The sequence below is a fragment of the Ochlerotatus camptorhynchus genome, unplaced genomic scaffold (assembly GCF_037179485.1).
Source record: "Ochlerotatus camptorhynchus isolate MF236.1 unplaced genomic scaffold, CSIRO-AGI_Acam_v1.1 ptg000379l, whole genome shotgun sequence".
Classification (NCBI taxonomy): Eukaryota; Metazoa; Arthropoda; class Insecta; order Diptera; family Culicidae; genus Ochlerotatus; species Ochlerotatus camptorhynchus.
The window spans coordinates 3,360,103-3,372,569 of NW_027040867.1; the positions used below are offsets into that span (position 1 = coordinate 3,360,103).

At 39.4% G+C, this 12,467-nt stretch overlaps 1 protein-coding gene across 10 annotated transcripts in view; it reads right to left on the minus strand.

The window, feature by feature from the left end:
- Positions 1-593: 593 nt before the first annotated feature.
- Positions 594-12,467, minus strand: part of Nhe2 (Na[+]/H[+] hydrogen exchanger 2) — a 273,598-nt gene continuing 261,724 nt past the window's right edge. For 9 of the 10 annotated variants that reach the window (XM_065232881.1, XM_065232880.1, XM_065232878.1 and 6 more), the window contains one exon: positions 594-1,525. In XM_065232881.1, the coding sequence (XP_065088953.1) occupies positions 1,300-1,525 (226 nt within the window). In that variant the 3' untranslated portion in view covers positions 594-1,299. Of the gene's footprint in view, positions 1,526-9,568; positions 11,467-12,467 lie in introns of those variants that run through there. The other variant, XM_065232884.1, reaches the window with a different exon arrangement.

The following is a 12,467-nucleotide window of genomic DNA, read 5'->3' on the forward strand; positions in this document are numbered from 1 at the left end:
ACTGATCTAGATCATAATTAACCTCAAATTTTCTATGATTTCCTAGATTAGCTAAAACAAAAGCAAGGTTGCAAAGACTCATTTGAGCTAAAACAATGTTTTTCTAAATTATGAAATAATTAGATGCCATGATCAAATTTTGAATTGGTAGGATACAAGAAGAGGTTGCAAAGAATGTGTTTGACATATTAAACCTGTTTATTTCACTTCATGAGAGTCACAATCAGCGATTTTTCACAAACTCACTCACTCACTCACTCACTCACTCAGCGATCAGCAAATCGCTGATTGTGACTCATAGAAAGCAAAATTTACAGGTTTTATGTTTCCAACGCATACTTTGTAACCTCTTCTTGTAAGTTACAAGTAAAACATGCCATCATACCATCTTTTGGTTTTATTATTCCGAAAAACGTTATTTTAGCTGAAATGAGTCTTTGCAACCTTGAACAAAAGTCCAAGACGCATTTTAAAAAATGGGCCTTAACCTGCAAGAAAATCAAATTCTCATAGCTTTGTAGACTGATGCTCAACTAAAAACTGATGCTTTGTTTACCGTTAGAGTTTCTATTTTCAAAAAAAAAACAAAAGACTTCGGAACTATAAAATGTGCGTCCTATGTAAAAAAAAAACATATTTTAAATAAGATGTTGCGCTATTCAAGAGTTGAAAAATAATATTTGCAGGGACCTTCATTGAATGAAACAGAAGCTGTTCCATACTCGCCAGTTATCACATCGAACCAATGCAATGGTTCTTGCAGTTTTTCCTACCGTGTATACTACTCTTATTGTTCCCGCGTTTTTCCTTTAAGTTACTTTCCGCTTTTCTCTTTGTTCTCCTTAATCTGTTCGGTACATGTATGCAAATATATTAAAATATCTAACAGCATGAGAAACTTTAGACCTTTCCATGAATTTGTGTAGTGTTGATCCCGAAGGGACGAAATAAAGTCACTTTGTATGACGATAGGATGATCACGTAATCTAAATAAGTAACATTACCGAGTATGCTGATTGCTGCTGCTGCTGCTGCTGCTTCTGCTGCTTAGGTTGATTCGCTCGTTGCGTAGGACAGGAGGAGGAGGAAGCACTTCTTTGGACGGGAATCGGAAGATCTTGTTCACCCTCCAAAAGTGCGTGTGATGTAGAAGGCCCTGCTGCGATTGCGATGATTGCGTAATTTGTTTTAGATAGGAATCGGTTCCGGATATTGGGGACATTGGGAGGTTATACGAGGGAGGCAAAAAGGTTTTCAGACGCAGGCGGGAGGAGAAAAGACTACCTAGATAAATATTTCTCATATGGGGTGCTGTTCGTCGGCGCAATCCTCATCTTCCTCTTCCTCCTCCTCGGAGTCGGTCGAGCTGGACGATAGCAGGGCGGTGGTCTGCGGGTTGGTGGACTTGCGATTGTTGGCCGACTTGGGCGTTCCCGAGGCTTTGATTAGAGCTGGTCCTCGTCGGGGTCCATGCTTGTCTCGGCCTGGCAGAGACTTGGAGTAGTTCTCTTCTGGGATCGCCTCGCTGCCGAGATTTTGTGTGTATTTTGTAAGTCCCAGAGGAACGCCAATAAGAAAACCGAAGGGGGGAAACATGTTTTCAAATTTGAATTTTTCTGTATGTTTTTATTTGAGTGAATGCTGTGGGGTGGTATTGTGTTGAAGGTGTGTTTGTGTGTAGCTATATAAGAATGCTCAATTGTACCTAAAAGTGTACATGTGAATTGGCTATTTTCGGAACGAAAGAGCTGAGCTACGAATGCGAAACGTGGCTTGGCGGGGGAACTATAACTAGCAGGGTATAAAATGAGGGGGGAATTCATAGCAGAACTATAGGCATCGTAGCGTTCGGCATGGCAGAAGATAATATAGGAAAATAGAGACAGTATTTCACTAAGTATACAGAGTCTACGATTACAGCAGAAAGACTGAACCCAAACCAACTGAAGCTACTAACTACTTACAACATAATTGAAGGAATTTAGCACACAATAAAGATAATAATCTTGTTTACGAAAGCGAAATTCACCACACTTTTCTATTCACTCAACAATCCATGCAATTATAAGCGGTAGGTAGGGGTTCCTGGGGTAAAATTCACCAGTTAAGGAAATCAAGGTGTTTTCTCGCTAAATATAAAAGCAACAGTGAATATCATGTATTGCCTAAATCCGCTTAAGTATTATTTAGTTGTTTATATTCGCAAAATACATGAAAACTTTTAAAACATACCTTAAAAAGTGATTTTAGAAATAGATAAAATAATCTGGAAATGCCAATAATCGGGGCTAAATGCACTACAACAAAGAGGCAAGATGTACCATAATGATGAGGCAAAATGAACTCCAACAATGGGGCAAAATGCACTACAATATGACTTTCCTTGCGGTCTCATAAATGATGATGACCAATTGAGGCAGAAGAACGTTTTCGTTTTTGACATCCTCCAGTTCTGATCGTAGTTGTTCAAAGGTCCATTTCTGCTTGTTTCTTAAACGATCATTTTACCCCGAACATAGGAGTGCATTTTACCCCGAATGTATAAAGAATATGTTTTTGATCATACAATAGAAATACATATTAAAACTATCCAGTATTTAATCAGAAAGATCTTGCTCTGATTTCAATCAAATGAGTAATATATTTTACCGACGTTTAACAATGTTTTAATCGCTAAAAAAAAATTACAAAATTACGGTGTATCCAATGCAAACTGGTTTTTATTTGTATTTATATTATATGATAACATAGAGCTGCCAAATTGATCCAAAGCAAACCTACATTTTACTTGTAATGTAACTATTTTGTTGTAAGCATGTAAAACTTAAAACGAAGGAATTGTATTTTGCCCCAACGGTGAATATTACCCCAGGTATCCCTATACGTTTAACCATGCTGGTAAAAATGTTTAATGAGCTGTAATTTTTCAAGATGAACATCAACATTTCTCGGCTGCTGGCTGTTCAACTATTCAAAATTCATCGGAATGGTTTTGAGCCTGATTGTCGGAATCTACATGAAGTTGTGGCAATTAGTAGAACGTTCTCTAAGGAGTTTTGATGCTCTTTTTAAATCTTCTGTTTCCTGAAGTAAGTACAATGAAGCAAATTATTTGAAATTTTGTCAAAAAATGGGATTTTGTCAGCTAATGAAAGAGAAAGTCAATGAAAGGAATCGAATAATGAAAATATGACCTTTCGAAATGTTCATCTAGAGTTGCAGACAAAACTTAACACAACACAGCAAAAAAAATTTGCTTTGGTCAGACGTAACTACTACCTGAGATTTGTCAAATGTTGTGTTATGTTACACCACGTGCACCGAAGAATATTACATCGGTGAATGTAATTTTGTTCGAAAAAAACTGTGTGCATTGTACAAAACGACTGATGGAATGATCTGGTTGCAGCAGTTTCGATGTAATATACAATGTAGTACAGATAATCTGTAAACTTTGAATGTACACAGTTCGACAGTTACATATATTTTGACTGTCTGCAGACAACTGTACACCCACTGTATTAGAAACCATTCAAACTACGCAGGTTTGTAGGTACAGAGACCCTGCCTAGTCTAATTGAAGTTTAAGTAACGGGGTTATATTGATAGTTTTATTTTTATGTATATTCTCAATATTTTGTGCAGCAATGAATGTTGTTCAAACTCTTTTTTTTTAAACCATTCCTGAGGATCCTAGAGTCAATCCGTTCGTGATATGTTTAACGGTAATTATTGCATTGGCATTATTTTTTAGTCTTGTGACCGACCATTTTGATTTGGGGTTACTTTGATGATGCTCGATGAATGTAGCAAAGCATACGTAAAACTCAAGCAATTTTGTTCAAGAAATATGAAACCTTGAATGTGTATATAAACAGTAAACATTATAAGCATCAAGAAGGCAGCATTAAATTTGTTATGACTATTATATTGGAAATACATTTTTTAAGCGAAAAACAAAAACAAAAATGTTTTCATAATTTGTTTGGAAATAAGTAACACACAAAAAACTCTATACGATAGCAAGCCCTAAACTACAGTACGGAACAAATGTTGCCAATTCACAAAAAGTGTAGAAAGTAATGGCTGGTAAACGGCTGGGAAGGGGGGGGACTCCTCTCTCCGGAGAGTGCAGTCTTCGAACGTCTATTTACCATGGAGGTGCGGCTCAAAACGGCGTCTGTTCTCCATGTTAGGAGCGGCTGATCAACGTCCTGGTGCCAGCGTGGGACTCTAAACAGTGCTGTGCACGATGTTCCCCGGCGAGACAATGGGGGTTGGTGCAGGCCCTACAAGCCAGCCGTAAAAAAACAAAAGTACAGGAAGCAAGCAATGTAAATACGGACCGGAACAATCGGTATAGACCCAAGCAACAGCTGCGCAAGCCATGACATCAAAATCGTCATCGGTGATCTTAACGCTCAGGTCGGCCAGGAGAAGGAATTCAGACCGGTTATAGGAAAGTTCAGCGCTCACCAGCTAACGAACGTCAACGGCCTTAGACTCATTGATTTCGCCGCCTCTAAGAACATGGCCATACGTAGTACCTACTTCCAGCATAGCTTCCCATATCAGTACACCTGGAGATCACCACAGCAGACAGAATCGCAAATCGACCACGTTTTGATCGACGGAAGGCTCTTCTCAGACATTGTCGACGTCAGGACCTATCGCGACGCAAATATCGATTCGAACCACTACCTTCTAATGGTCAAGGTACGCCAAAAAACTTTCCGTTGCCAACAACATTCGGTACCGACGCCCGCCACAGTACAATCTGGAGCGACTGAAGCTGCCCGAAGTCGCAACTGAGAACGTGCAGGGAGAGCTCACCGAAGCCCCTCTTGAGGGCTGCTGGAGCAACGTGAAAGCAGCCATTAACAGCGCTGCTGGAAGCGGAATCGACGGAACGATTGGTTCGACGAAGAGTGTCAGACGGTTTTGGACGAGAAGAACGCAGCACGGGTGGCGATGCTGCAGCAAGGAACTCGTCATAATGTAGCGCGATATAAACAGAAGCGAAGACAGCAAACCCATCTTTTCCGGGATAAGAAGCGCCGCCTGGAAGAGCTGGGGTGCGAAGAAATGGAGCAGCTGTATCGTTCTCAAGAAACACGCAAGTTCTACAAGAAACTCAACGCATCCCGCCAAGGCTTTGTGCCGCGAGCCGAAATAAGGAAGGAGGTATCATAACGGACGAACGTGAGCTGATTGAAAGGTGGAAGCAGCACTACGATGAACATCTAAACGGCGCAGAGGCGGAGGACCAAGGTGGCAGGAGGAATGGCTTCGTCGGTACAGTGGATGAGAGGGACATGCCAGCTCCCATGATAGGTGAAGTTAAGGATGCTATCCGATAGCTTAAGAACAACAAAGCAGCTGGGAAAGATGGTATCGGAGCGGAACTTATGAAAATGCGCCCGGATAAGTTGGCCACTTGTCTGCACCGACTGATAGTCAGGATCCGGGATACAGAACAGCTACTAGAATGTGAGAACTATCGAGCGATCACTATTCTTAACGCGGCCTACAAAGTGCTTTCCCAGATCATCTTTCGCCGTTTATCGCCGCTAGCAAGCAGATTTTTGGGAAGTTATCAAGCCGGTTTTGTGGACGGGCGATCGACAACGGACCAAATCTTTACGTTGCGGCAGATCCTCCAAAAGTGTCGTGAATATCAAGTCCCTACGCACCATCTATTCATCGATTTCAAGGCCGCCTATGATACTATTAACCGTGAAGAGCTATGGAAGATTATGAACGAGAACAGTTTTCCCGGGAAGCTGACCAGACTGATCAGGGCTACGATGGATGGTGTACAGTGCTGCGTGAAGATATCGGGTGCGTTATCGGGCTCGTTTGAAACTCGCAAAGGACTTCGACAAGGCGATGGTCTTTCCCGCCTCCTGTTCAACATTGCGCTAGAAGGTGCTGTGAAACGTGCAGGGCACGATCTTCAATAAGTACAGCCAAGTTCATCTGCTTCGCTGACGGCGGAGCAGTACACCAGGCTGAAACGTGAAGCAGAGAAGGTTGGATTAATGGTGAATACGTCGAAGACAAAGTATCTATTAGCTGGAGGAACCGAGCGGGATAGGGCTCGCATAGGCAGAAGAGGGAGATGAGTCCGAGGTGGTGGATGAATTTGTGTACCTCGGATCATTGGTGACGTCGGATAACAACTGCAGCAGAGAATTGGTCGGCTCATTATTGCCGGAAATCGTGCTTCCTACGGACTCCTCAAGACCCTGAGGTCGGGTAAACTTAACCTCCGTACTAAATGTACCATGTACAAGACGCTGATAAGACCGGTAGTTCTCTACGGGCACGAGACGTGGACGATGCTCGAGGAGGACCTGCAAGCATTGGGTGTTTTCGAACGACGAGTGCTTAGGACCATCTTTGGCGGGGTATGTGAGAACGGTGTATGATGGCGAAGGATGAACCACGAGCTGGTGCAACTCTATGGCGAACCCTGTAACCAAAAAGTTGCGCAAAAATGGTGTTTGACTCGAATCCGGCCGGTACAAGACGAAGAGGAACACAGCGAGCAAGGTGGTTAGACCAACCGGTGAACACTCGTGTTTATTTCAGTTACCGTGTGGACGTAATTTGTGATGAGCCCCGGTACCTTTCAAATTGTCTCATTATTTATGTACGGTCCATATATTTGAAATGACGTTTCACATTCATCTAGTGATGACCGATTTTCATTCGAATTATCGATTAATCGATTAACGAACCGAAAAGTAAAATATTTGTTATCGGTTATATCATGCCGATATAAGCATTAACTTCTCCAGAGGATCATCACCGATCGTTTCAAACATGTGCTGCACTCTCATTGGGAAAAATGGCAGCACAGCGAACAAAAAAATCGATTAGTTGTTAATCGAATAATTAAAAAATGGGACACATATGATTTTGGCGAGGGGGACGACTCTATCTACGTAAGGAAATATTGTGTTTTGCTGTGGCTAGCTGCACAAACGCTGAGTAGATAGAAAGAAGATTTATCACGATTTTGAAGATTTCCTGCAAAAAGATGATTCGCGATGCAAGTAGATGCGAGAAATGAAAGAAGATTTTTCGAAGATTTATTCGCTAGTGTGAGATTTTTTGAGCATCTAGAATTGAGATTTAGATGTGTCGCCCCCCTCGGATTTTGGTGTGTTTGTTTTGATAAAAATGAGCGCAAAAATTCATCTCTATCGAGGTGGCAGCAAAACCACAAAATTACCTTGAATACGGAGGGTATTCATTGGATGAAAGGGACCGTGAAAGAGGACACTAAAAAAGAAAGTTTTTCTTCCGACAGTTTCATCTTAGTATTCATCTTTGGTTAGACCAAGTGGAGCAGGATCTTGGAAGTGTGGGACGGTCACGAAATTGGAGACAAGCAGCCGCGGACCGAGTGAATTGGCGTAACATTGTGATGCAGGTGCAATCCTGAGGGATGTTGGACCAGGATAAGTAAGTAAGTAAGCAGAGAGTAAATTTAAATCATCATATACTACTATCAAAGATACCCCGTTTTACGGTAACCCAAATGAATATTTATGTCGAAAATAAATAAAATTTAGTGTGAACTGCTTTCAAGGATGATTTTTAAAAATGACGCATATGTATTTGAAAACAAAGATTCAAACGTAAATTTCTCGAAACTCCTAACTCTCCCACACAAACTAACAACACCATCTTGTAAGGAAAACATTAACTATTCTGATGGTTGAGTTAGTTTGCGTGAGTGAGCTAAGAGTTTTGTCAAATTGACGTTTGAATCATTGTTTACAAATGCAGATACATCCTTTTGAAAGCTCGCCCTAGATTTGCAGTTCTGCAACTCGCTTGTAAATAAAGAGGCATGAAATTTATGAGAAGCATTTCATTGCATGGTGTGTACTGCGCTTAAAAGTAATGATTTTAAGTAAACCAAATATTAATAATTTATAGAAAATTGCATCTTGCGTAGAATTTCTTGTAATTGTAATATGATAGCATGCTGCGGTTGTCAGATTCAATGTTAATTCCGAATTTACTGAATTCTGCACATTGCACATGGTAATCACAAGAGATTAGGTCAATAAATAAATGAATTATCTAATTATACAGCAGTAGAGGCAACAATACAGTATTTGTTCGGCAACTGGGCGTTCTTTAACTGGGTTACTTTTAACTGGGCGTTCGTTAACTGGTCTGTAGCCCAGTTAAAAAACAGTCATACGTCAAAAATAGACGTCACATTTAGTTTGACACTTCGTTGTCAAAATTAATGAGGGGCATTCGAATGAAATATTAAGTGTTCACACTAATCGAGTCAGTACGGTTTTACCGAGTTTTTGAATTGCGGAACTGTTCGGTAAAAGTTTGAAAATCTGTGGAAAATTTATTAATGCGAAAATTTGTTCTGAATTTGTACATACTTTGTTCTGTTAACTCCATTTAATGATAGAAAATAAAATTGGTCGATTTCATTGATTCCTTACGGATAACGGTCATTTGAATTTTTACCGACTTTTTCAGCAATTCCAAAACCCAGTAAAAAAATACTGACTCCTGTAAAAAAATCTTAGTGTGTTAATCAAATAAATTAGTAATTATTTTCATTTCACTCTGAAAGCAGGACTTGAATACGTTTTTAGCGAAAGCGTTAAGCCTTTCTAAACTCGCGAAATTGAATGCTGTGATAACAAACTTTACCCTGTTTCAATTCAAGGCAAATTAAAAATTTTAACGCTGATCAAACAATTCATCGAAGTTCCCCTCAGTGTTTTTGCTTTTAGCCCAGTTAGCGAAGAAGTACTGTAGCTGCAATTTACAAACTTATCGACTAGATGCTTACGTCAAATGGCGACTTGAGTGTGAAACAATCGATAGAACTGTTTCCGCGCATCGGAGGTAAGTGAGCAAGTCGGCGATCATCTCGCTGGTAGTGGTGGCGGGGGGATACACTTCTCCATCCCTCCCCAACTGGGGAGTTTGGTAAAGGAGATGGTCAACCCAATTCGTACCTTTCTAAAAATTTACCTTTGCTCGATTTCTAATTTTCACACTGCCGCACTCTAACGGAACTATCAACTCTATACTTTCATCTATCGTATAAAATGACCACTTTAAGTCTGATATTTGACGTTAAGCATCTCCAACTCTTAATTATCTGTCAAAAAGCGTCCAGTAACTTGAGCCTTAATTATGTTGAATAGTTTTTTATTATGCAGTTTTTGTTTTTAGTGATTCAAAATGTTTGATAATCCTTTTTGCTCTCTGACGAAACACTTTTTTATGTGCTTCGTAGTTACTGTAGCTTCAGTTGGTTTTTTTTCAAGCCCGCTATCTAACATCTAGCAAACAAACCGCCCAACAACTATTGCTGCAACAAAGAGAACCGTTTTAGTTGCCTCCCGTGTAGTGTTTGTAGTTGTAAATGGGTAATGTGTACGTATTGTGTGCGCGTGTACATATGTTAACATTTTTTTCCTCTTAAATATATTATGTGAATGTTTTGTAATCCAATTATCACCGAAGATTTGTCAGACATAAATAAATAAACAATAACACAAGATCAAACTACGGGCAATTGAATTTCTCTTCAACCGTTTATTAATAACCTTCAACAACTACTATAAAATATGAATATATACCATTTGTTTTAAGCTAGCAGATTGCACTGGGTAAATAGGTTAATATCTACAACAACTGGCAAAGTATATCAATGTGCGTCAATTTTGCCAATCGCATCGAAGTTAATTGGAGACTGCGATTAATATACTTTACTGATTAATCAACTATCGATTCAAAATAACAAACAAATAAAAATAAAGGAAACAACAAAATGTCTTCACCAATTGCTGGGAACCGTACCAATAAATAAATACACTTTTAACACTAATACCTTGCTTATCATACGGAAGTACTGTTAAAAGCCATGCAGGAATACATATTTGTGTTCTAGATAATAATACTCGATGCAGATTAGTAGAATTTACGAATGCAAAAGCCCCGGAATGGCATGTGGTTCTTAAAAATGTAGATCTCAATTTTTAGCATGCTTCGTAAGCGCGCAATTAGCCTCTGTTTGAGCCGTGAGAATTGAACTTAGGTAACTTATGTTAAATGGGTCGTCTAATAGGTCTAGGTGGAGATGGAGCAGATTAAGGCACATATGTGGAGGTATGGATTTTGTTGAGCGTTGAAGGATGAGTTAAGGTCAACTCGCGCACGTGGGGGTATTTGTTTTTGTTTCTAAGATTTTTGACTCTATCTAAAAATAGTGAAATCAATTTGATGCTCTAATTGTGCCGCTCCTCCCCCAGCTGGGCGAGGAAGAGATTTGCATGAGTGGAATGCGTTTGCTTTGCGCTAAGATCGCTTCTCTAAGGTTAAATAGTGGATGTATGATTTTTGGTAATTTTGTTGTTATTGGGTTTGAAGTTGGTAACATTTCGATTAGAGGAAGTTTATGAAGAGAAGTGTTAAGTTGCAATAAGTTAGCAAAATGTACCAGCATTTCATCGACAAGCGACGATGGGAGACAAGAGTAAAATCGACATAGTTGGATGTGTTGTACCTGTTTCGGAGAAATATATAAGCGATATTAAATGGTTAACTTAATTAGTGGCTCGTTAAAAAAGGTTACGGAAAATAAGTCTCTGCATTGGAAAAGATTATATCAGATTAGAAGAAGTGCTTCGGTTAACTTTACTGTACAGCTAGCTATTCGCTACGGACTGATCATTACTGTTAACCTGGTGTTAGTTAAAATCGTTAGGTTCCGTCTTCTCAAATCTAGTCTACCGTTAGATCTACATTTTTAATAATGCATTTAAAATCATAAGTACAATATCAATATTTACGCTACGAGCATGCATCGTTTAGTTTCATTTCGGAATATCAATACCATATCCAATAATAATACCATAAATTAAGTTATTCATGCACTTGACTTTAGTGAGGATGTAAGGGATGCAACTTAGACCACTATTGGTTCCCATTGGTTCACAATAATCCAACTCCTTCTTGGTTATTGATTGTGGATCCTCTCAACATGCAATGACTGGAATGTAGCCCTGACTTGTATGGTTGATTCCTAACTGTATTGTTGTCCGTATTTCTATGCTAATTCTAAAAACAATATTCCTTTCTTATATCGTCAGAACGCCTCGCAAAGAAAGCATCTCGCACACATATCCAAACGGAAATTTTCTAGGTTTTTTTTTTAGTATTCGTTGCTATAGTTCGTCAGCTCCCACGTCACTATGACATGAACTAGTTGAAATGCTTTTCAAGGAGTGTTGGTCGTTGGTCGAAAGCAGTGTGAATCAGTTTTTAAAATCTACCGGATGTCCCGGGAAAAGGATTGATAGGATTTAATTCTTCGATTCCTGGACTTTTTCGTCATCCTCGAGCGGAGGAGCTGGGAAAGGTTCCAACCCAAAACGGCTTGGTCGTCGTCCGGTCACTAGTAGTCTGCGGAGGAGGAACATTTGGAACAAGCATCTATTGAGACTCGTTTGGCAAAGAAGAAGAAGGTTGTTTTGTTTGTTTTCTTTTGTGAATGTTTAGTGTGATTTGTCGCTTCTTTACGAATATGGGTGAATGCTGTGGCAGAGTTGTCTTCTGTTGTTCTGTTTGTTCTATTGATACGTTTTTTTGGTGAAATGTCACGTGTAAATGTTGATGTGTTATCAAGTGACTGTTTATCGTTCTGGCGTCGAATGATTGGACGGAGTGTTATTTGTGTATGTATTTCTTTCAGTTTTAACGCAAGATTACTGATCTTTCATTGCATGTTGGGGCTGGTTTCGGTGTCTTCTCTAAAAAAATAAGGAATTTTATTGCATAAAAGTGTGCATGCATTCAAAGTCTGAAGAACTAAATCAGCATTGCGTGGCATCGGAAGCTTGGATTTCAGAAACACAGTGAATTGACTCAAAGGAGTAGAAAAAAATATAAAACATATGTAGAGAATAGACTATGTTGATTGCAAAAGGAGCGTGTAGCCAGAAAGATAGGAAAATTTGTTTGGTAGAATTTAGTGAAAAAAAAATAACAAGGTGTTTTGTAAGCCGAGTGAAAAACTGTAGTGGCCACCACTAATGCTCGAATGGCGCGGGAAAATAAATTGTGAAATGCTACTTGGTTAATCGTAGAAAAATAAATTACCCCTTAAAACTCTTTGCTAAGGCCACATTATCTATATGAGGAAAAGAAGAAGAAGAAATACACACACATTTATAGTGGAAAGAAATGTAATGGAAATGAGAGCATTGAGGAGAGGCCAGTTTTTATTGCTTTCTTGAGAGAAGCAAGACACGGTATGGGGTTTAAGTTATTCAAGGTTTGTTATAAAAATGTTAACGAAAAACTGACCAGTAAATCAAAATATTCACAATGCAAACTGTGGAACGTGTTGAAAATGATTGTGTTGATCCTTGGACTGCAAACTGTTAAACCAGGGTCTCGTGGAG